This window comes from Thamnophis elegans, unplaced genomic scaffold (genome assembly GCF_009769535.1).
Source record: "Thamnophis elegans isolate rThaEle1 unplaced genomic scaffold, rThaEle1.pri scaffold_292_arrow_ctg1, whole genome shotgun sequence".
Taxonomy (NCBI): domain Eukaryota; kingdom Metazoa; phylum Chordata; class Lepidosauria; order Squamata; family Colubridae; genus Thamnophis; species Thamnophis elegans.
In genome coordinates this window covers 13161-35383 of record NW_022473763.1, presented here as the reverse complement: position 1 = coordinate 35383, position 22223 = coordinate 13161, and the positions used below count along the sequence as shown (strand labels likewise).

The window sequence follows — 22223 nt, the reverse complement described above, 5'->3', positions numbered from 1 at the left end:
ATACTAATAATACTAATAATACTAATAGCAATACTAATAGCAATACTACTACTAATACTACTACTACTAATAGTAATACTACTAGTAGTACTACTAATAATACTAATACTAATAATACTAATACTAATAATAATAATAATAATAATAATAATAATAATAATAATAAAACCTCCTCCAAAATAAGGCCAAGCGCTTATTTTGGGGGTCAAAAGAAAATAAGACCCTGTCTTATTTTGGGGGAAACACAGTATTAACTTAAAAAACTTAACGATGCTGGCAAGAAAGATTGTAAAATGTGGGCAAAACTCCCTTAACAACTGTCTCGCTTAGCGACATAAATTTTGGGCATCCGTGTTGGTTATAAGTCGAGGACTACTTGCTACACAAGTAAAACGGCCCATCTGTTTCTCCCCTTTTCCTCCTAAATACCAAGCCGGCCTACTCTCTTATCTCCCGCCTGGAGTGTTTCCCCATGTAAGGATGTGGGCTTGCATTATCTAGCTGGAGACACACCAAGAAACAAAGAAAGGGAAGTGATGAAGAATTGCACAGGGATAAGGAAGGGGGGGAAAAAAACAGATCTTTTATTTTTAAGCTCGCAGAATAAGGAAATAACATTTCAACGGTGACCTCATAGGCCGGGCGAGAGAGAGGCCACAATCGTCTTGCAACCGTCCTCCTCTTTTCCCAGCTCTTCCGACTCCACATCCAGAGGGAATATGGACACCAGTTTCCCCCGGCAAACAACGCCTGATTCCGAAAAGCAGAAGCTTCCGGGAGAAAGCCAGGCGCATTTGGAGCAAGAACGCGCTCGGATCTCCCGCCATCCCGGATCCACGCGTCTGTCCTACAAAAAAAACCCCAGTTCCCTCCAAAAAAATCCCTCACTCAGCCGCTGGAAAATTGGGAAAATAGTTTTGGAGAAGGTTGCAGAAGTCACGTCTGGAGCTGAAGTCTCAACACTTGGCCTTTCAAAGAGAGATTGGAGACACCGCCCCCCAAAAAAATCCGGCAGGGCTGGCCTTCTCCCCGTCCTTGGTCTTCGGGCTCTAGCCACGCTCCCCGGAAAAGGCGAGTGGCTCTCTTGACATCCAACCAAAATCCATGGCTGGGCTGCGTAATACCACCAGGGTAGCTGCAACTCATAGCATCTTTCATCCTCCAAGTCCGGACCACCAAGCCCCTCTTTGTACCCGTCTGCGTCATCATATTCCATGACCGTCAACCGTCCCACTCAAGGAAGACAAAATCCAAGTCGCTGATCTCCCTTTGGCTGGCCTTCTCCGACAGACAGCGGCCCTGGGCTCACCACCGTAGCATCTTCACCTGGTTCCCGCCTCTGGCCTTCAGGCAGCTGCTCCCAGCCAGCTCCCTCCGACTTCCCTGCAGAGAAAGGGGAGGGGGGAATAATGGTTGAGTAGCCTCTTCCACAGAGTCAGCCTGCCAGGAGGTTCCTACACCATCCTCTGGGCTCCAGACTGGGGGTGGGTGAGGAAGGAGGGAGGGGGAGGGAATCCAACCTTCTATTAATCTCACTGACAAATTCGCTTATTTTAAATGTATTGGTTTTCAGTAAACAAAGGGATAATTTGGTTGGTCGTAAAAGGAACTTCTATATAAATGATATAGATCGACAGAAATAGAGAAATAGAGACACACAGATAGATAAAGGTAGGGGGTGAGAGAGAGAGAGGGAGAGATGATAGATAGGTAGATAGAGATAGACAGACAGACAGACAGACAGTTATAAGATATAGATAGACAGATAGATAGACAGATAGACAGACAGATAGATAGATGATAGATAGAGATAGATAGATAGATAGATAGATAGATAGATAGATAGATAGATAGATAGATAGATAGATAGATAGATATAAGAGATAGATAGATAGATAGATAGATAGATAGATAGATATAGATAGAAAGATAGATAGATAGATATAGACAGACAGACAGACAGACAGATATGATATAAGATATAAGATAAAGATATAAGATAGATAGATAGATAGATAGATAGATAGATAGATAGATAGATAGATAGATAGATAGATATAAGATATAGATAGACGGATAGATAGATAGATAGATAGATAGATAGATAGATAGATAGATAGATAGATAGATAGATAGATAGGGTGGGTGGGTGGGTGGGTTGGCTCTGCCCTCTTTCTAGAGTCTTCACATCTTTTTTACATCGTGGTGACCAAAACTGAATGCAGGATTCCAAGTGTGGCCTTACCAAGGCCTTATAAAGTGGTATTAACCCTTCACGTGATCGTGATTCTATTTGAGGGGCTGCCACAAAGAAAAGGGGGTCAGATTATGCTCCAAAGCATGAAAAGGCAAGACAAGAAACAACGGATGGAAACTAATCAAGGAGAGGAGCAACCTGGAATTAAGGAGAAAATTCCTAACAGTGAAGACAATTAATCAATGGAACAGCTTGCCACCCAGAAGTTGTGAATGCTCCATCACTGGAGGTCTTTAAGAAGAGTCTGGACAGTCACTTGTATGGTATAGGTTGTCCTGCTTGAGCAGGGGGCTGGACTAGAAGACCTCCAAGGTCCCAACTCATTCATTCGAACAGAGATTTCGGGGTTTAATGGAAAAAGACTTGAGGTGGGGGAACAAATGGAACTTGGATGCTATATATGTTGATGGAGGCAAGACTACACCGAGAAATGGAAGGACATTTCAATCCCCACCATGGACGGATGGCTGCAAAAATTGATGAAATTAGCCGAGATGGCTAAATTGGCTGCTTTGTTGAAGGGAAAACAATTCCTTTATTTTCTACTTGGAAACCATTTCTGGACTTTTGCTCGAGGTGTGGGGGGGGAATGAAACTTTGATTTTGGGTTTTACCAACTGGGGAGATTTGTTGTTATGGAAATGGCTAGTTTAAACGATCATGTAAAAGTAAAAAAGTTGAGGTTTGACGTTAATGCCTTATTCTAATAATGCCTTGGTAAGGCCACACTTGGAATACTGCATCCAGTTTTGGTCACCACGATGTAGAAAAGATGTGGAGACTCTAGAAAGAGGGCAGAGAAGAGCAAGAAAGAGGATTAGGGGACTGGAGGCTAAAACATATGAAGAACGGTTGCAGGAACTGGGCATGTCTAGTTTAATGACAAGAAGGACTAGGGGAGATATGATAGCAGCCTTCCAATATCTCAGGGGTTGCCACAAAGAAGAGGGAGTCAAACTATTCTCCAAGGCACCTGAGGGCAGGACAAGAGGCAATGGGTGGAAACTAATCAAGGAGAGAAGCAACTTAGAACTGAGGAGAAATTTCCTGACAGTGAGAACAATGAATCAGTGGAACAGAAGTTGCCTCCAGAAGTTGTGAATGCCCCAACACTGGAAGTTTTTAGAGATGTTGGATACTATTTGTCTGAAATGGTACAGGGTTTCCTGTCTAGGCAGGGGGTTGGACTAGAAGACCTCCAAGGTCCCTTCCAACTCTGATATTCTATTCTACTGGGGCGAAGGGAGTCAGATGTCAGTGCCCCTTCTTTCTTTTTCCATTCTTCCTTCCCTCACTTTTCTCTTTCCTGTATCCTTCCCTGTTTTCTTCATTATTTAGTTTTGCATTGTCTTGATATTCCACTTAGTAAAGTAATAAAATTGTTAAAATGGCGAAAGAGGGAAAGCTGTGGAAGCATCTTCAGTTCTTCTACTTTTGGTTACACGTATAGAATTAGCTAAATGGCAGCAACTATAGGATAGAAGTTATAAATTAACAATAGCAATAGCAATAGCAGTTAGACTTATATACCGCTTCATAGGGCTTTCAGCCCTCTCTAAGCGGTTTACAGAGTCAGCATATCGCCCCCACAATCTGGGTCCTCATTTCACCCACCTCGGAAGGATGGAAGGCTGAGTCAACCTTGAGCCGGTGAGATTTGAACCGCCAAACTGCAGCTAAGCAGTCAGCTGAAGTGGCTGCAATACTGCACTCTAACCACTGCGCCACCTCGGCTCCTCAATGTCAACTGCATATAAAGAGAATTTCTTTAAGATGTTTTATAGATGGCATTGCCCACCAGCTAGACTGGCGAAGAGGTTTAAAGACAAATCAACTACATGTTGGAAATGCCACCACACACCGGGCTCGTACTATCATATGTGGTGGACTTGCGTAGAGGCAAAAAAAATATTGGACTAAAATACGTAGGTGGCTGGAAAAGATGATACCACAACATATTGACCTAAAACCTGAAATATTTTTGATGGGGATTTCACCAGAAAACTACAGTAAAGAAAATGTATATTTGATTATCCATGTGATAAAAGCAGCTAGGATTGTATTTGCACAAAATTGGAAAACGTGAAGAGATCCCTACAGAGGAGAATGTGATTTAGGAAAATACTAGAATGTGCAGAAATGAACAGATTGACACTGGCTAGCAAAGAGAAAGAACAAACGGATTATTATATACAATTTGGGAATCGTTTTAATCGATGGCTAGAGAATAGACATAAGAATTAGCAGTAAAAGAAGTTGTGTAAAATATAGGAAATGTATTCATAGTTAATACAATCAATAGAGTTAAAGAAATCACGATGTGGATTGTTACAGCATCAGGCATTTTAAGGTGTTGGAAATCAAGCTAAGAATAGATTAAATAATGAATACGGTTGTAAGTTTTAATTGTTGGCACAAAACATTTGTACCCAGACGACGCACTATTTAAATGGATTGCTTAGATCAAAATAAGAGCTGAGATGGCGCAGTGGTTAAAAGCAGCACTGCAGACTACTTCAGCTGACTGCAGTTCTGCAGTTCGGCTGTTCAAATCTCACCGGCTCAGGGTTGACTCAGCCTTCCATCCTTCCGAGGTGGGTAAAATGAGGACCCGGATTGTTGTTGGGGGCGATATGCTGACTCTGTAAACCGCTTAGAGAGGGCTGAAAGCCCTATGAAGCGGTATATAAGTCTAACTGCTATTGCTAACTGCTATTGCTAAAATAAAACAAAATAAAAATTGTTTTTTTTTTTAAAAAAGAAGGGAGGAGAAGCTAAACGTTTTCAAGGAAAAACAAAAGTCCAAGTTGCCTTTTGAAAAAATAAAAATATCAATATATTCAGCTTGTCCTATTTTTATACTAGAATTAAAGAGCAACAGTATACAAGTGCAATCGTGTTACTTTAAAATCTAGCACATACTACGTGTGAATGGATATTTTGGCATCCTGGCTCTGAACTCTGGAAAAGGGCTTGAGGCCAAAGAGGAACCTAAGAAATCAAGTAACAATAACAGAGTTGGAAGAGGGACCTTGGAGGTCATCTAGTCCAACCCCCCCCCATTGCTCACGCAGGAGGCCTGCACTAGGGATTCGAACCGCCGAACTGCCGACTGGCGAGCTTAGTGTCTTAGCCACTGAGCCACCCGGTCAGGCTAAATTCGAGGCTCGGCCTTTCCTGGGTCCAGAGGATGAGCTTGCCAAAGGTTGCCATAGCAACGGCGGTGATGCCGTTGGAATCCACAACAGCCTGGGATCCCAGCTGCTTCCCATGCTGAGATCCAATGGCTTTCTGGGGCATTTGGGGGGGGGGGGTTTAAGAGAGGGAGCCAATTTGCAAAGCCCCGCCCCCCTTGTTTTTTTTCAACCGAGCACAGCTGGAAAAACACCACTGCAAATACCATTGCGGTTATGTGAAAGTCTGCCTTGGGCCCAAGCGTCCCTGCATAAAAATAGCCTCCTTCGGAGCTCTCCTTTCCCAACCTTGGCCAAAGACAGGCGGACTTCAACTCCCAGAATTCCCCAGCCAGCATGGATGTGATGGAAAGGGTTGAAGTGAGGGGCTGAAGGGATTTCTGCAATAACAAAGTGATGAGTTTGTTTATAGCTGTTGAAAACAAGGTTGGAACTTCCTTCCTTGCTTCTTTCTTTCCTCCCGTCTTTCCTCCCTTATCAAAATTCCCCCCTCCCTAATTATCTATCCTTCTCGCCCTCCCTTTTTTTTCTTCCTCCCTCCCTTCCTTTCCCTTAATACCCTCCTCCCTCTTGACTTTTCTTCCTTCCTTCCTTCACATCAAAATTCTTCCCTCTCTAACTATCTATCCTTCTTTCTTCTCTTCCTCCCTTCCGCCTCCCCTTTTCCTTTCTTCCTCCCTCCCTTCCTTTCTTTTAATACCTTCCTCCCTCTTTACTTTTCTTCCTTCCTCCCTTCACATCAAAATTCTTCCCTCTCTAACTATCTATCCTTCTTTCTTTTCTTCCTCCCTTCCGCCTCCCCTTTTCCTTTCTTCCTCCCTCCCTTCCTTTCTTTTAATACCTTCCTCCCTCTTTACTTTTCTTCCTTCCTCCCTTCACATCAAAATTCTTCCCTAACTATCTATCCTTCTTTCTTTTCTTCCTCCCTTCCACCTCCCTTTTTCCTTTCTTCCTCCCTCCCTTCCTTTCTTTTAATACCTTCCTCCCTCTTTACTTTTCTTCCTTCCTCCCTTCACATCAAAATTCTTCCCTCTCTAACTATCTATCCTTCTTTCTTTTCTTCCTCCCTTCCACCTCCCCTTTTCCTTTCTTCCTCCCTCCCTTCCTTTCTTTTAATACCTTCCTCCCTCTTTACTTTTCTTCCTTCCTCCCTTCACATCAAAATTCTTCCCTAACTATCTATCCTTCTTTCTTTTCTTCCTCCCTTCCACCTCCCCTTTTCCTTTCTTCCTCCCTCCCTTCCTTTCTTTTAATACCTTCCTCCCTCTTTACTTTTCTTCCTTCCTCCCTTCACATCAAAATTCTTCCCTAACTATCTATCCTTCTTTCTTTTCTTCCTCCCTTCCACCTCCCTTTTTCCTTTCTTCCTCCCTCCCTTCCTTTCTTTTAATACCCTCCTCCCTCTTGACTTTTCTTCCTTCCTCCCTTCACATCAAAATTCTTCCCTCTCTATCTATCCTTCTTTCTTTTCTTCCTCCCTTCCGCCTCCCCTTTTCCTTTCTTCCTCCCTCCCTTCCTTTCTTTTAATACCCTCCTCCCTCTTTACTTTTCTTCCTTCCTCCCTTCACATCAAAATTCCTCCCTCCCTAATATTCTATCCTTCTTTCTTTTCTTCCTCCCTTCCGCCTCCCCTTTTCCTCCCTCCCCCCTTTCCTTCCTTCCTCCCTCCCTTCCTCCCTCCCTTCCTTATTTACTTCCTTCCTCCTTTCACATCACAATTCCCCACTCCCACCCTTACTTCCTTTCTTTTCTTTCCTTCTTTTCTCCCTCCCTTCCTTTCTTTTCCTTCCTTCCTCCTTCCTCCCGTACCTTCCAGCCTTATTTGGCTGGGCTCTCTGAGAATTAAGGAGTACTTGAACAATTTAAATGAGTATTTGGGCTGGTACTTGTTCATCACTTCCCTATTCAATTTTATTTACTTTTACGTAAATAGAGTAGAGTAGAGAAGGGTAGGGTAGGAATCCAATGGAATGGAATGGAATGGAATGGAATAGAATAGAATAGGGAATAGCAATAGCAATAGCAATAGCAGTAGGGTATGATAGGGTAGGGAAGGATAGGATAAGAATCCAATAGAATGGAATAGGGAATAGGGAATAGCAATAGAAGTAGAGTAGGGTTGGGTAGGGTAGGATAGAATGGGGAATAGCAATAACAATAGCAATAGAAGTAGGGTAGGGTAGGATAGGATAGGAATCCAATGGAATGGAATGGAATAGATAATAGGAATGGAATGGAATAAGAATAGAATAGGGAATAGCAATAGCAATAGAAGTAGGGTAAGGTAGGGTAGGATAGGAATGGAATGGAATGGAATAGAATAGAATAGATAATAGGAATGGAATGGAATAAGAATAGAATAGGGAATAGCAATAACAATAGCAATAGAAGTAGGGTAGGGTAGGATAGGATAGGAATCCAATGGAATGGAATGTAATGGAATAGAGAATAGCAATAACAATAGCAGTAGAGTAGAGTAGGGTAGGGTAGGGTAGGGTAGAGTAGAGTAGAATAGAATGGGGAATAGCAATAACAATAGCAGTAGAAGTAGGGTAGGGTAGGATAGGATAGGAATCCAATGGAATGGAATGGAATAGATAATAGGAATGGAATGGAATAAAAATAGAATAGGGAATAGCAATAGCAATAGCAATAGCAATAGAAGTAGGGTAGGGTAGGATAGGATAGGAATCCAATGGAATGGAATGGAATAGATAATAGGAATGGAATGGAATAAGAATAGAATAGGGAATAGCAATAGCAATAGAAGTAGGGTAAGGTAGGGTAGGATAGGAATGGAATGGAATAGAATAGAATAGAATAGAATAGATAATAGGAATGGAATGGAATAAGAATAGAATAGGGAATAGCAATAACAATAGCAATAGAAGTAGGGTAGGGTAGGATAGGATAGGAATCCAATGGAATGGAATGGAATGGAATGGAATAGAGAATAGCAATAACAATAGCAGTAGAGTAGAGTAGGGTAGGGTAGGGTAGAGTAGAGTAGAGTAGAATAGAATGGGGAATAGCAATAACAATAGCAGTAGAAGTAGGGTAGGGTAGGATAGGATAGGAATCCAATGGAATGGAATGGAATAGATAATAGGAATGGAATGGAATAAAAATAGAATAGGGAATAGCAATAGCAATAGCAATAGCAATAGAAGTAGGGTAGGGTAGGATAGGATAGGAATCCAATGGAATGGAATGGAATAGATAATAGGAATGGAATGGAATAAGAATAGAATAGGGAATAGCAATAGCAATAGCAATAGAAGTAGGGTAAGGTAGGGTAGGATAGGAATGGAATGGAATAGAATAGAATAGAATAGATAATAGGAATGGAATGGAATAAGAATAGAATAGGGAATAGCAATAACAATAGCAATAGAAGTAGGGTAGGGTAGGATAGGATAGGAATCCAATGGAATGGAATGGAATGGAATGGAATAGAGAATAGCAATAACAATAGCAGTAGAGTAGAGTAGGGTAGGGTAGGGTAGAGTAGAGTAGAGTAGAATAGAATGGGGAATAGCAATAACAATAGCAGTAGAAGTAGGGTAGGGTAGGATAGGATAGGAATCCAATGGAATGGAATGGAATAGATAATAGGAATGGAATGGAATAAAAATAGAATAGGGAATAGCAATAGCAATAGCAATAGAAGTAGGGTAAGATAGGGTAGGATAGGAATGGAATGGAATAGAATAGAATAGATAATAGGAATGGAATGGAATAAGAATAGAATAGGGAACAGCAATAACAATAGCAATAGAAGTAGGGTAGGATAGGATAGGATAGGAATCCAATGGAATGGAATGGAATAGAATAGAGAATAGAGAATAGCAATAACAATAGCAGTAGAGTAGAGTAGGGTAGGGTAGGGTAGGGTAGAGTAGAGTAGAATAGAATGGGGAATAGCAATAACAATAGAAATAGAAGTAGGGTAGGGTAGGGTAGGGTAGGGTAGGATAGGATAGGATAGGATAGGATAGGATAGGATAGGATAGGATAGGATAGGATAGGAATCCAATGGAATGGAATGGAATGAAATAGAATAGATAATAGGAATGGAATGGAATGGAATAAGAATAGAATAGGGAATAGCAATAACAATAGCAATAGAAGTAGGGTAGGGTAGGATAGGAATCCAATGGAATGGAATGGAATAGAATAGAGAATAGCAATAGCAATAGCAGTAGAGTAGAGTAGAGTAGAGTAGAGTAGAGTAGAGTAGAGTAGAGTAGAGTAGAGTAGAGTAGAGTAGAGTAGAGTAGAGTAGAGTAGAATGGGGAATAGCAATAACAATAGCAATAGAAGTAGGGTAGGGTAGGATAGGACAGGAATCCAATGGAATGGAATAAATAATAGGAATGGAAAGGAATAAGAATAGAATAGGGAATAGCAATAGCAATAGCAGTAGGGTAGGGTAGGGTAGGATAAGAATCCAATGGAATGGAATGGAATAGAATAGGGAATAGCAATAGCAGTTGAGTAGAGTAGAGTAGAGTAGAGTAGAGTAGAGTAGAGTAGAGTAGAGTAGAGTAGAGTAGAGTCAGAAGGAACTTTGGAGGTCTTCTAATCCAACCCCCAGCTCAGGTAGAAAACCCAATGCCACCAATCCTGTAGCAGCCCCTCAAATATTGGAAGACTGCTATCATGTCTCCCCAGGTCCTTCTCTTTCTCAGACTAGACATACCCAATTGTTCTGACCCAGGCTTCCCCAAAAAGCCCAAGGCAGAATCCTGGTCCCAGCAAAACCCCTTTTAGTAAACAAATGTGTATTCCTCTCATTCGCATTCCGCCAAGGCCTGGCAAACAGTCTTCCAAAGGTGTATTTATGACCACAGACCTTATCTAGCTTGGAAAGCTGCCATGTCAATAGTTTCCAAACATGGTGCTGTGCGAGGAAAGATTGGGCACAGAGTCTCTGAGATTCACGGACAGATCTTCACACTCCTGAAACGAATCTGTGGCCTTGTTCTTTAGCTGTTTCCTTCGTCTGGCAGCTGTGCGCATGTGCACACTGGGAACAGGCTCCAGCTGTTATTCTGCCTCACTAATGTCCAACTCCAAAGGTACCTGATCACTGCCAGACGGCCCTGGCCCCCTCTCTGCCTCCGATGCAGAGCCCTCATCAGAGCCTTCCCCAGACTCCAGGACTGGCCCAGGTTCCTCCCCAACCTCCTCACTGTCTGAATCAGCTGCCAGTTTTAGCCTCCAGCCCCCTAATCATCTTGTGTGAGAGCTTCATCACTGGAAGCTTTCAGGAAGAGATTGGACTGCCATCTGTTAATCTGACTCTCTCTAAGATGATCAAAGCAGCCTTGGAGGTTAAAACATATGAAGAACGGTTGCAAGAACTGGGCCTGGCTAGTCCAGTGAAGAGAAGGACCAGGGGAGAAAGGGGGGGATCTTCCAATATTTCAGGGGCTGCCACAGAGAGGAGGGGGTCAAGATATTCTCCAAAGCACCCGAAGGCCAGACAGGGAATAATGGATGGAAACTGACCAAGGAGAGATTCGGCCTAGAAATAAACAGGAATTTCCTGACAGTGAGAATAATCAACCCATGGAACGGAAGTTGCCTTTGGAAGTTGTGGGGGCTTCATCACTGGAGGCTTTCAAGAACAAACTGGACTGGCATCTGTCAGAAATGGTGTAGGGTCTCTTGTGTGGGCTAGGGGTTGGACTAGATGACCTACAGGGTCCCTTCCAACTCTGCTAATCTGAATCTATTTAAGAAAATCAAAGCAGGCCTGGAGGCTAAAACATACGATTAATGGTTGCAGGAACTGGGCCTGGCTAGTCTAGTGAAGAGAAGGACCAGGGGAGAAAGGGGGGATCTTCCAATATTTGAGGGGCTGCCACAGAGAGGAGGAGGCCAAGCTATTTTCCAAAACACCTGAAGGCCAGACAGGGAATAATGGATGGAAACTGATCAAGGAGAGATTCAACCTGGAAATAAGGAGGAACTTTCTGACTGTGAGAACCATCAACCCATGGAACAGAAGTTGTGGGAGCTTCATCCCTGGAGGCTTTCAAGAAGAGACTGGACTGCCATCTGTCAGAAAGGGTGCAGGGTCTCCTGCTTGGGCAGGGGGTTGGACTAGATGACCTACAAGGTCCCTTCCAACTCTGTTAATCTATCTGTCTCTGATGTTGGGGAAGATGGAAGGCAAAAGGAGAGGAGGGGACAGCAGAGAGTGAGATAGGGTCTTCAATGCAATGAATGGGAATTTGGGCAAACTCAGGTGGACCGTGGAGGACGGGGGCTTGGCAGACCATGGTCCACGGGGTTACAAAAATCAGACACAGCTTCTCAACTAAAGAACAAAAAGCTGAATCTATATGAGTTCAATCACCGATATACAGGCTACGTATATCAAGGAGAGACTAATCAAGGAGAGAAGCAAGTTAGAATGGAGGAGAAATTTTCTGACAGTGAGGACAATTAATCAGTGGAACAGAAGTTGCCTCCAGAGGTTGTGAATGCCCCAACACTGGAAGTCTTTAAGAAGATGTTGGACAGCCATTTGTCTGAAACGGTATAGGGTTTCCTGCCTAGGCAGGGGGTTGGACTAGAAGACCTCCAAGGTCCCTTCCAACTCTGCTATTGTATTGTATTGTATTGTATTGTATGAACTCTAGAAAGAGTGCAGAGAAGAGCAAGAAAGAGGATTAGGGGACTGGAGGCTAAAACATATGAAGAACGGTTGCAGGAACTGGGAATGTCTAGTTTAATGAAAAGAAGGACCAGGGGAGACAGGATAGCAGTCTTCCAATATCTCAGGGGTTGCTCCAAAGAAGAGGGAGTCAATCTATTCTCCAAAGCACCTGAGGGCAGAACAAGAAGCAATGGGTGGAAACTAATCAAGGAGAGAAGCAACTTAGAACAGAGGAGAAATTTCCTGACAGTGAGGACAATCAATCAGTGGAACAGAAGTTGCCTCCAGAAGTTGTGAATGCCCCAACACTGGAAGTCTTTAAGAAGATGTTGGATAGCCATTTGTCTGAAACGGTATAGGGTTTCCGGCCTAGGCAGGGGGTTGGACTAGAAGACCTCCAAGGTCCCTTCCAACTCTGTTATTCTATTCTTTTCTATTCTACTCCATTCCCTTCAATTTTTCCTATTTTATTCTATTTTTCTCTGGATTTGACTTTGCCATGGGTTTATTGTTCATTATTTTTGTGCAGGTAGTCCTCGGACTCCCAACAGTTCATATAGTGACGGTTCCAAGTTACGACGGCACTGACAATGGCGACTTCTGACTGCTTCCTGTGATTTCTGAGTGGTCTCCCATCCAAGTATCCCACCTCAACCCTTTTTAAAAAAAAGATTTAGCCTCATATATTAACTACTATTCTGTGAGGTCCAACATCATAAAGGCAGCATTTATGATGGACTTACAGCAGTTCATTTAGGGACGGTTCATAGTTACGACACCACTGGGGGGGAAAATGACCGTTATTTACACTTACGACCATGGCAGCCTCCCCAGGGTCATGTGATCTACGATTCGGCGGCTTGGCAACGGACTTGTATTTATGACGGTCACAGAGTTCAGGACTCACTTTGCGACCTCCTGGCCGGCAGAGTCCAGCCAGATTCACTGAACAACGGTGCTACTAATTTAACAACGGCAGGGATTCGCTTAACCATTGGGGCGAGAGAAGTTGTAAAATAGGACAAATTCACTTAGCAAATTTTTCACTTAACCTTGTACATTTTGGGCTTAATTGCGGTTCTAAGTTGAGGATCACCTAAACCTGGGATTTTAATCCTAAGCGCCATAAATCTGTGGAAAATATAGTAAAGGTCCCCCTCACACAGATGTGCTAGTCATTCCTGACTCTAGGGGGCGGTGCTCATCTCCGTTTCAAAGCCCAAGAGCCAGCGTTGTCCGAAGACGTCTCCGTGGTCATGTGGCCGGCATGACTCAACTCCCGAAGGCACACGGAACGCTGTTCCCTTCCCACCAAAGGTGGTTCCTATTTTTCTATTTGCATTTTTTACCTGCTTTCGAACTGCTAGGTTGGCAGAAGCTGGGACAAGTCACGGGAGCTCACTCTGTTAGGCAGCGCTAGGGATTTGAACCGCCGAACTCCCGACCTTTCTGATCGACAAGCTCAGCGTCTTAGCCGCTGAGCCACCATGTCCTATAGATAGATAGATAGATAGATAGATAGATAGATAGATAGATAGATAGATAGTAGATGATAGACAGGTTGACAGATAGAGAGATAGAAGAGAGAGAGGGAGAGAGAGAGATGATAGACAGATAGATAAAATGATAGAATGATAAATAGATAGTGGCTGTTGGTTGTTTTAAATGCCCTGTACTTTTTGTTGTACTTTTTGTGTTTTTCCCTCCCCCCTCCTTGGGTTTGTGCGCCGCCCTGAGTCCCACTGGGAATAGGGCGGCATATAAATAAAATGAACCTCGAACCTCGAACCTGTAGTCCCCGTAACTGGGCACTTGGCAACGGGACCACAATCGCGGCCATTTTTAGCGTCGCACAATCACAGGACTACATTTTTAACAACAAATTTGCCAAAAAAAAACCACCACTTGCCCGTTACTTCCAGTTTTCAGCAAAACTGCACCCACAGCAAACCATTTATTAAGACAACAGCTTAGCTACCTTCCTTCCCCATGAGTATTAAGTATTTAAGTTTTTAATAAATTTATAGGCCGCCCAATCCCGAAGGACTCCGGGCAGCTTACAGAAATACATTAAAAAAAAATAAAGAATTAAAAATAGAGAAAAAACAGATTATAACACATTAAAAGATCACTTCATGCACTCAGTCTAGGCGGGGCTGGACCTCATTCATGAGATCAACAGCCCCAGGCCTGGCAGAATAGCCAGGTTTTGGTAGCCTTTCGGAAGGCTGTGAGAGTGGGAAGGATCCGGATCTCTGTGGGTAGATCGTTCCATAGGGTCGGAGCGGCTACAGAGAAGGCCCTCTTGTGGTTAACCCCACGTGGTTAGCCTGGGTTACGGAAAAGCTAAATTCCAGCTTTTTTACTTCTAAATTGGAGATGCACGAATTGAAGATAAACAGCAAGAAAAAAAATCACAAAGTACCGGGACTTGCAAATCGAAGTTGAGCGACTGTGGAAAAAGAAATTGTGTGTTGTCCTGATTGTAATTGGAGCCCTTGGAGCAATACCTAAAGGGCTCCCTCGCTATTTGGAAATTTTAAATTTATCAGACTTGAACATTCTGATTCTACAAAAAAACCCGCCCTACTTGGAACAGCTTATACCCTCCGACGTTACCTTATCGGTTCCTAGGTCCTTGGTTAGGACTCGAGCTGTTGAGCTACCAACCAGCCCCAAAGGCTGTGAATCTCACCAAAGGTTAACCACATAACAATAATAATAATGATAATAACAACATAAATAAATAAATAAATAAATAAATAAATAAATAAATAAATAAATAATGAGCTATAGGGCACAGCTCCCTCTGCTAGGGAACCAGGGCATGGAGCTGACAAGCTACTGGAAGAAAATGTGAAAAAGCAAAAAAGTTGGACGAATGACTTGCTTCCTGTAGAACAGAAAGGATGCTGCAAAAATTCAAGAGGATTGAAGGACCAACTGCTGATTGACAAGCCTAATTCTAAAGAATTCAAAGAAAAGACGAACCAACCTGTTCATGGCTTGGATAGACTATAAGAAAGCATTTGATTCAGTTCCGCACCAGCTGGATCAAGAAAGGCCTGAAACTCTTCGGCAACAGCAGCAACATACAAAAATTCATGGAAACTTCAATGAACCTCTGGAAAAACGAAGCTTATCGCTAATGAAGAAGTACCGGGTGAAAGTTGAATTTAAACGAGGCATTTTCCAGGGCGATTCCCTTTCACCCCTACTTTTTATACTCTCAATGCTACCACCGACAATCGTTTTGAAGAAGATGAACTGTGGATACGAACTTGTAAAGAAAGGACTGAAAATTTCGCACTTGGTGTACATGGATGATTCGAAGCTGTTTGGTAAAACGAAAGCTGAACTGAATGTATTAATTGAAAGCACAAAAGAATTTAGCCAAGACATTGGTATGCAGTTTGGAATTGACAAATGTTCAACAATGGCAACCAAAGCAGGCAAGGTCATAGAAGATGATGGAATTGAACTTGAGAATGAAGAAATGATAAAGGCAGTAAAAGCACAAGAAGGCTACAAGTACTTGGGGATTTTAGAGGCCTCTGACTTAATGCATAATAAAGTCAAGGAATTAACTTCAGCCAAGTACATTCGACGAATTCGCAAGATATTAAAGCCCAAATTGAGTGGAGGAAACATCATAAAAGCCATAAATACCTGGGCTATACCTGCGATCCGATACTCTGCAGGAATAATTGACTGGACCCAGATGGAGTTGGACAATTTGGACAGAAAAACAAGGAAGCTTCTGACAATGAATCATGCTTTGCACCCTAAAAGTGATGTTGACCAAGTGATATCTACCAAGAGCAGAGGGTGGTGAGGACTCCTACAAGTAAAACAGACTGTGGAAGAAGAAAAACACAGCTTGAATGATTACATCCAGAAAAGTGAAGAACCAATGATTACGGAAGTAAATAAAGGAGGCCTTTTAAAGACAACTAATCACTAGGAGACGGTGAGTGCCAGTTCTGCCTTAGCCATGAAAGGTGGCTGAGTGACTTTGGGCCAGTCATTCTGTCTTAATCCTACCCACCTCACAAGGTTGTGGGAAAAAATGGAAAGAAGAAGGCTTGTTAGATATCTCTACTGCTTTGTACAAATAGCAAAGACAGGATACATTTAAAATAAACAAATAAACAAACCAGTTACGGCTCTGCTCCCTCACTTGGGTCCAGATGGGGGGGAGGGAATCAAGATATTTTTTAAATATTTTCCACTTTCGGACCTTCGTTGCAAATTCTAGTCTGACTTTTGAGGTAGTTAAGCTGTCAGTTTGTGGCTGAAGTAACTAAGTGAAATCACACTTTTTTCCAGTTATGATGGCTTCATGCATCATCCTCTGGCATTTTGAGGGTGGGGGGGTCGTCTGGTTTTAGTTAACGATAATATGTACGCCCCAAACGTTTATGCTTTCCCACTCTTTTTCCTTGTATACATTCAAACAAAATAAACTCCATGCCCACCGGCCAACGTTCATTGCAAATTCCAAAGCAAACTCCCTTCGCACATTTTTCTTTCTTACCACACATCAGATTAACAACTATTATTATTATTATTATTTTTTCTGGCATATCCAACCTACCTCTTCCTACACCCACATCGGATCCACCCAACCCTTCCTTAGTTTGGCATGTGGGAATGGAATTTGCATCCCAATTTCGGTCAGGGCTCTACAGACTAAAATATTTGACAGGCGAGGCTGCATCTAAATTACTTTAGAATAACAGAGTTGGAAGGGACCTTGGAGGTCTTCTAGTCCAACCCCGTGCCTAGGCAGGAAACCCTGTACCATTTCAGACAAATGGTTATCCAGCATCTTCCTTAAAGACTTCCAGTGTTGGGGCATTCACAACCTCTGGAGGCAACTTCTGTTCCACTGATTAATTGTTCTCACTGTCAGGAAATTTCTCCTCAGTTCTAAATTGTTTCTCTCCTTGATTAGTTTCCACCCATTGCTTCTTGTTCTACCCTCAGGTGCCTTGGAGAATAGCTTGACTCCCTATTCTTTGTGGCAATCCCTGAGATATTGGAAGACTGCTATCATGTCTCCCCTGGTCCTTCTCTTCATTAAACTAGACATTCCCAGTTCCTGCAACCGTTCTTCATATGTTTGAGCCTCCAGTCCCCTAATCCTCTTTGTTGCTCTTCTCTGCACTCTTCCTAGAGTCTCCACATTTTTTTTACATCATGGCAATCAAAACTAGATGCAGTAATTTCTAATGGGGATCTAATCAAAGTTCCAGCCACACTTGTATCTACCAAAAAAGAAATATGAGTGTGAATTATTTTAGCAGCCACTTCTAATTTATTGTCTTTTCAGAGATTTCAGACATAACTCATGATTCACAATTGTGGGGTCTAGGAGTCACCCCAGGCCACTGTAGGCTACATGCCTAGTGAGAAAGTTGTAGGTTTCTTTTTTAAAGATTATCAATAATGCTGTTCACGGTTTGCTTGTTACAGAAAATAAGAGTTTTATCCCTCATTTGTGAGTTGTGCCCAGTGGTGGGTTTCAAAACTTTTTAGAACCTCTTCTGTAGGTGTGGCCTGCTTTGTGGGAGTGGCTTGCCAGCCATGTGACTGGGTGGGAGTGGCCAACTTGTAAAATGTGAAAATCACTTAACAACGCTCTTGCTTAGCAACCAAAATGTTGGCTCAGGAACTCTGGCATTTGAAGCACGCAAGTCTTAAAGCTGTCAAGTTACAAGACCCTCGCACCTCTAACCCTTTAGGGAAAAAAAACCCCAGGGGTGTTCAAACCTGACAGCTTTAAGACTTGTGGACTTCAACTCCCAGAATTCCTCCTCCAGTGATGTTGGCTCAGGAACTCTGGCATTGAAGTGTGCAAGTCTTAAAGCTGTCAAGTTACAAGACCTTTGCACCTCTAACCCTTTAGGAAAAAAAAAACCCAGGGGTGTTCAGACTTGACAGCTTTAAGACTTGTGGACTTCAACTCCCAGAATTCCTCCTCTCGCTCTTCATCTTGATGATGTGAGGATGGGAGGGGGGAGGGAGCTGGAACCGGTTCTAAACGGCACTGTAGATTTGTGGAACCTTTTCTATAGAAGAGTTAGAACTGGCAAGAACCCACCCCTGTTTGCGCCCCCTATTTAGTTTTAAATACAACAATACACAAGCACACAATAGATACAAACTCAAGGTAAACCGCTCCAAACTCGATTGCAGAAAATACGACTTCAGCAACAGAGTGGTCAACGCCTGGAATGCTCTACCCGGCTCTGTGGTTTCTTCCCCAAACCCCCAAAGCTTTCACCTTAGACTTACTGTTGACCTCACCCCATTCCTAAGAGGTGCACATAAAGGGGGCGCGCATAAGCGCACCATCCTGCCTCTCCTAATATTCCCTTGTATTCGTATCCATTTCATGGATTCAAAGTCATGTTTATCATGTCATGTGAGCTTCCGTGACTTGTCCCAGCTTCTGCCAACCTAGCAGTTCGAAAGCACGTAAAATATGCAAGTAGAAAAACAGGGGCCACCTTTGGTGGGAAGGGAACAGCGTTCCGTGCGCCTTCGGCATTGAGTCATGCCGGCCACATGACCATGGAGACGTCTTCGGACAGCGCTGGCTCTTGGGCTTTGAAACGGAGATGAGCACTGCCCGCTAGAGTCGGAAACAACTGGCACAGATGCGCGAGGGGAACCTGTACCTTTAGCTTATTATGTGTTCTATAAGGTTATTTTACTCTTGAGGTGTCCCTTTGGTTTGATGTTATATCTGTTTTTCTGCACTTTTGCAGGCTGCTCAGTGTCCATTGGAATTGGGCAGCCAATGAAGTCAAATAGATAAACAATTGCATTTTTGTACCCATGGCTGAACGACAGGAAACCGACTTTCTGTACATGGTCCAGAATCCCCATTTCCTCTCCATTAATTCTCACTTCTGCTAGTCCGTTTTAGGATGTCCCCAAGCCAGGGACAGAAGGCCAAAGAAGCAGAGGCAAAATAAGGACTTCGATTGTTTTGTTATTATGGTTAGTTACAGTTAGCCTGTTGACTGGGAAGGGAGGGAGGGAGGAAGGAGAGAAAAGGGAAGGATGGAAAATAAATGGAGAGAGAGAAAGGGGAGAGAGAAAACAGAAAAAGTGAGAGATAATAAAAGAGAAAATGAGGAAGGGAAGACAACTAGAGACAGAGAAAAGGAGGAGAGAGAAAAAACAAAAAGAGAGAAAGAGGGAGGGTGGAGAAATAGAGACAAAGAAAAAGAAAGTGTGAAAGAGAGAAAGGGAGGAAAGAAGAGAGGGAGGAAGGAACGGAGGGAGGGTGGAAGGAAGGAAAATGAGACAAGGGAAGGATAGAGGAGAAATAGATAGAAAAAAGGGAGAAAAAGGGAGAGTGATAGCGAAAGAAAGGAGGAGAGAGGGAAGAAACCTAGAGAGAGAGAGAAATAAAAAAACAAAAAGAAAGAAAGAGGAAGGGAGGATGGCGAAATAGAGACAGAGAAAAAGAAAGTGTGAAAGAGAGAAAGGGAGGGAAGAAGAGAGGGAGGGAGGGCAGAAGGAAGGAAAGGAAAACGAGACAAGGGAAGAATAGAGGAGAAATAGAAAAAGGGAGAAAAAAGTGAGAGTGGTAGCGAAAGAAAGAAAGGAGGAAAGAAAACTAGAGAGAGAAAAAGTGGAGAAAGAAAAAGAAAAAACAAAGAGGAAGAAAGAGGAAAGGAGGGTGGAGAAACAGAGACGGAGAAAAGGAAAGGGAGGAAGAGAGGGAGGGAGGGAGGAGGAGAGGAAGGAAGGAAGGAAAACGAGAAAAGGGAAGAATACAGAACTAGAGATAGAAAAAAAGGAGAAAAAAGTGAGAGTGACAGCGAAAGAAAGGAGGAGGGAGGGAAGGAAATGAGACAAATTGGAAAGAGAAAAAGAAAACAAAGAGAGAGAGAAAGAGGGAGGGAGGAGAAAGAGAGAGAGAGAAAAATGAGAAAGAAAAAAGGGAGAATAGGAAACAGAGGGAGGGAGAAGGAAGGAAGGAAGAAGAGAAGGACCAAATGCCAATATAGCAGTAGACTTATATACCGCTTCATAGGCCTTTCAGGCCTCTCTAAGTGGTTTACAGAGAGTTGGCATATTGCCCCCAACAATCTGGGTCATATCGGCAACTCCTGGGTGGGGGGCTTATTCTAAGGGCCAGGTGCAGAACTAGAACTCTAAAGATGCAGGTTCGAATCCCCCCCAGCCGCCAAGCTCCTTAGGGCTGGGGAGGGGCAGCTGGGAGCCAGTTCCTCTCTTTCAGCCCCCCATCTCCCACCCCACCGCTTCGCGGGGCTGTCACTGGGGAAAACTGAGCCAAGGTGGCGCAGTGGTTAAATGCAGCACTGCAGGCTACTGCTAGATCAGCAGGTCAGCGGTTCAAATCTCACCGGCTCAGGGTTGACTCAGCCTTCCATCCTTCCGAGGTGGGTAAAATGAGGACCCGGATTGTTGGGGGCAATATGCTGACTCTCTGTAAACCGCTTAGAGAGGCCTGAAAGGCCTATGAAGCGGTATATAAGTCTACTGCTATTGCTATAAAAAAAAAAAAAACTGGAAGCAAGCAGGCTACCCTTCCAGCCGCGAAAGCCAAGCGAGCCAAAAGCAGCCCCCGAGCATGCACAGAGCGCGCCACTCACCCCTTTGCGCTGGTTGCTCAGGCAGAAGGTGCAGATGCTGCGCGGGGGCGGCCCGCCCGCGCCCCCTTCGCCCTTGGCCCCGCGGAGGGCACGGAAGCAAGGCTGCCCGTCCTGGCAGCCCTCGCCCAGCAGCAGCACGTTGGCCAGGTGCGAGATGTAGCTGGAGGCCAGGCGGAGGGTCTCGATCTTGGAGAGCTTGCGGTCCACCGGCTCGGTGGGGATGAGGGTGCGCAGGGCGGTGAAGGCCGTGTTGACGCTCTGGGTGCGGTCGCGCTCGCGGGCGTTGGCCGCCTGCCGCTGCTTCACCACCACGACCGGCCGCCCGCTCTTGCGACGGCTCTCGCAGCAGCCGTAGGAGCGATCCGAGGCGTCGCTCTCGCTCCGGGTCTCCTCCTCCTCGTCCTCCTCCGACAGCAGGCGCAGCTCCGGGTACAGCACGTGGGCGGCCACCGGGCCCAGCACGGTGAAGGCCATGGCTGGACTGAGCCCCCCACCCCACCCCCGAAAAAGGGCGTCCGAACTGCGGCAGGACGCAACAGAGAGAACCGATGCTCCGCACGCCGAGCCAGCAGTGCGGGGATCCGCGGACCACCCTCGGTATTTATAGCGGTGGGCGGAGTCGGGAGCCCGGCCCAGAATCCCAACCGGCCAATGGGCAGCTCCGGCATCCTCCCGGCAGGCCAATAAGGAGGCGCCGATGCTGCGGTCTCGGAAATTGAAAAACCTCGCTTGCAGTTGAGTCGGAGCTGGGGCGGCGCACGTGGCGGATGACTTTGACAGGCGCGCCCGGGCGAGACAGATGGACAGGGTTGGAAGGGACCTTGGAGGTCATCTAGTCCAACCCCCCCAACTTCCCCAAGCAGGAGACCCTACACCGTTTCTGACAGATGGCAGCCCAGTCTCTTCTTGAAAGCCTCCAGGGATGAAGCTCCCACAACTTCTAAAAGGCAACTTCTGTTCCATGGGTTGGTTGTTCTCACCGTCAGGAAATTCCTCCTTATTTCCAGGTTGAATCTCTTCTTTATCGGTTTCCATCTGGGCTTCGGGTGCTTTGGGAAATCGTTTGACCCCCTCCTCTCTGTGGCAGCCCCTCAAATATTGGAAGACTGGTATCATGTCTCCCCTGGTCCTCCTCTTCACTAGACTAGCCAGGCCCAGTTCCTACAAGTGTTCATCCTGTGTTTTACCGCCAGGCCTGCTTTGATCATCTTAGATAGATTCAGACTAACAGAGTTGGAAGGGACCTTGTAGGTCATCTAATCCAAACCCCCACTCAAGCAGGAGACCCTACACCATTTCTGACAGATGGCATTCCAGTCTCTTCTTGAAAGCCTCCAGGGATGAAGCTCCCACAACTTCCAAAAGAAAACTGCTGTTCCATGGGTGGATTCTTCTCACTATCATTAAATTTCTCTTTATTTCCAGGTTGAATCTCTCCTTGCTCAGTTTCCATCCATTGTTCC

General features: G+C 44.4%; 1 protein-coding gene across 1 annotated transcript; it reads right to left on the bottom strand.

Annotated features, from left to right (window-relative positions):
- Positions 1–593: 593 nt before the first annotated feature.
- TCF15 (transcription factor 15) lies at positions 594–21300 on the bottom strand. The gene is made up of 2 exons (XM_032238554.1): positions 20761–21300; positions 594–1383 (listed from the first exon to the last, which is right to left on the bottom strand). The coding sequence occupies exons 1-2, from the start codon at positions 21232–21234 to the stop codon at positions 1306–1308; spliced, it is 552 nt and encodes a 183-aa protein (XP_032094445.1). The 5' UTR covers positions 21235–21300; the 3' UTR covers positions 594–1305.
- Between the last annotated feature and the right edge of the window lie 923 nt (positions 21301–22223).

What these genes read in the sequence shown, in the direction of transcription:
- TCF15 (XM_032238554.1), bottom strand. Translation starts at nt 21,234, where the DNA reads ATGGCCTTCACCGTGCTGGGCCCGGTGGCCGCCCACGTGCTGTACCCG. An exon ending in TGAGCAACCAGCGCAAAGGG is followed by an intron (nt 1,384 to 20,760) that starts GTGAGTGGCGCG and finishes CTTTCTCTGCAG; the next exon opens with GGAAGTCGGAGGGAGCTGGC.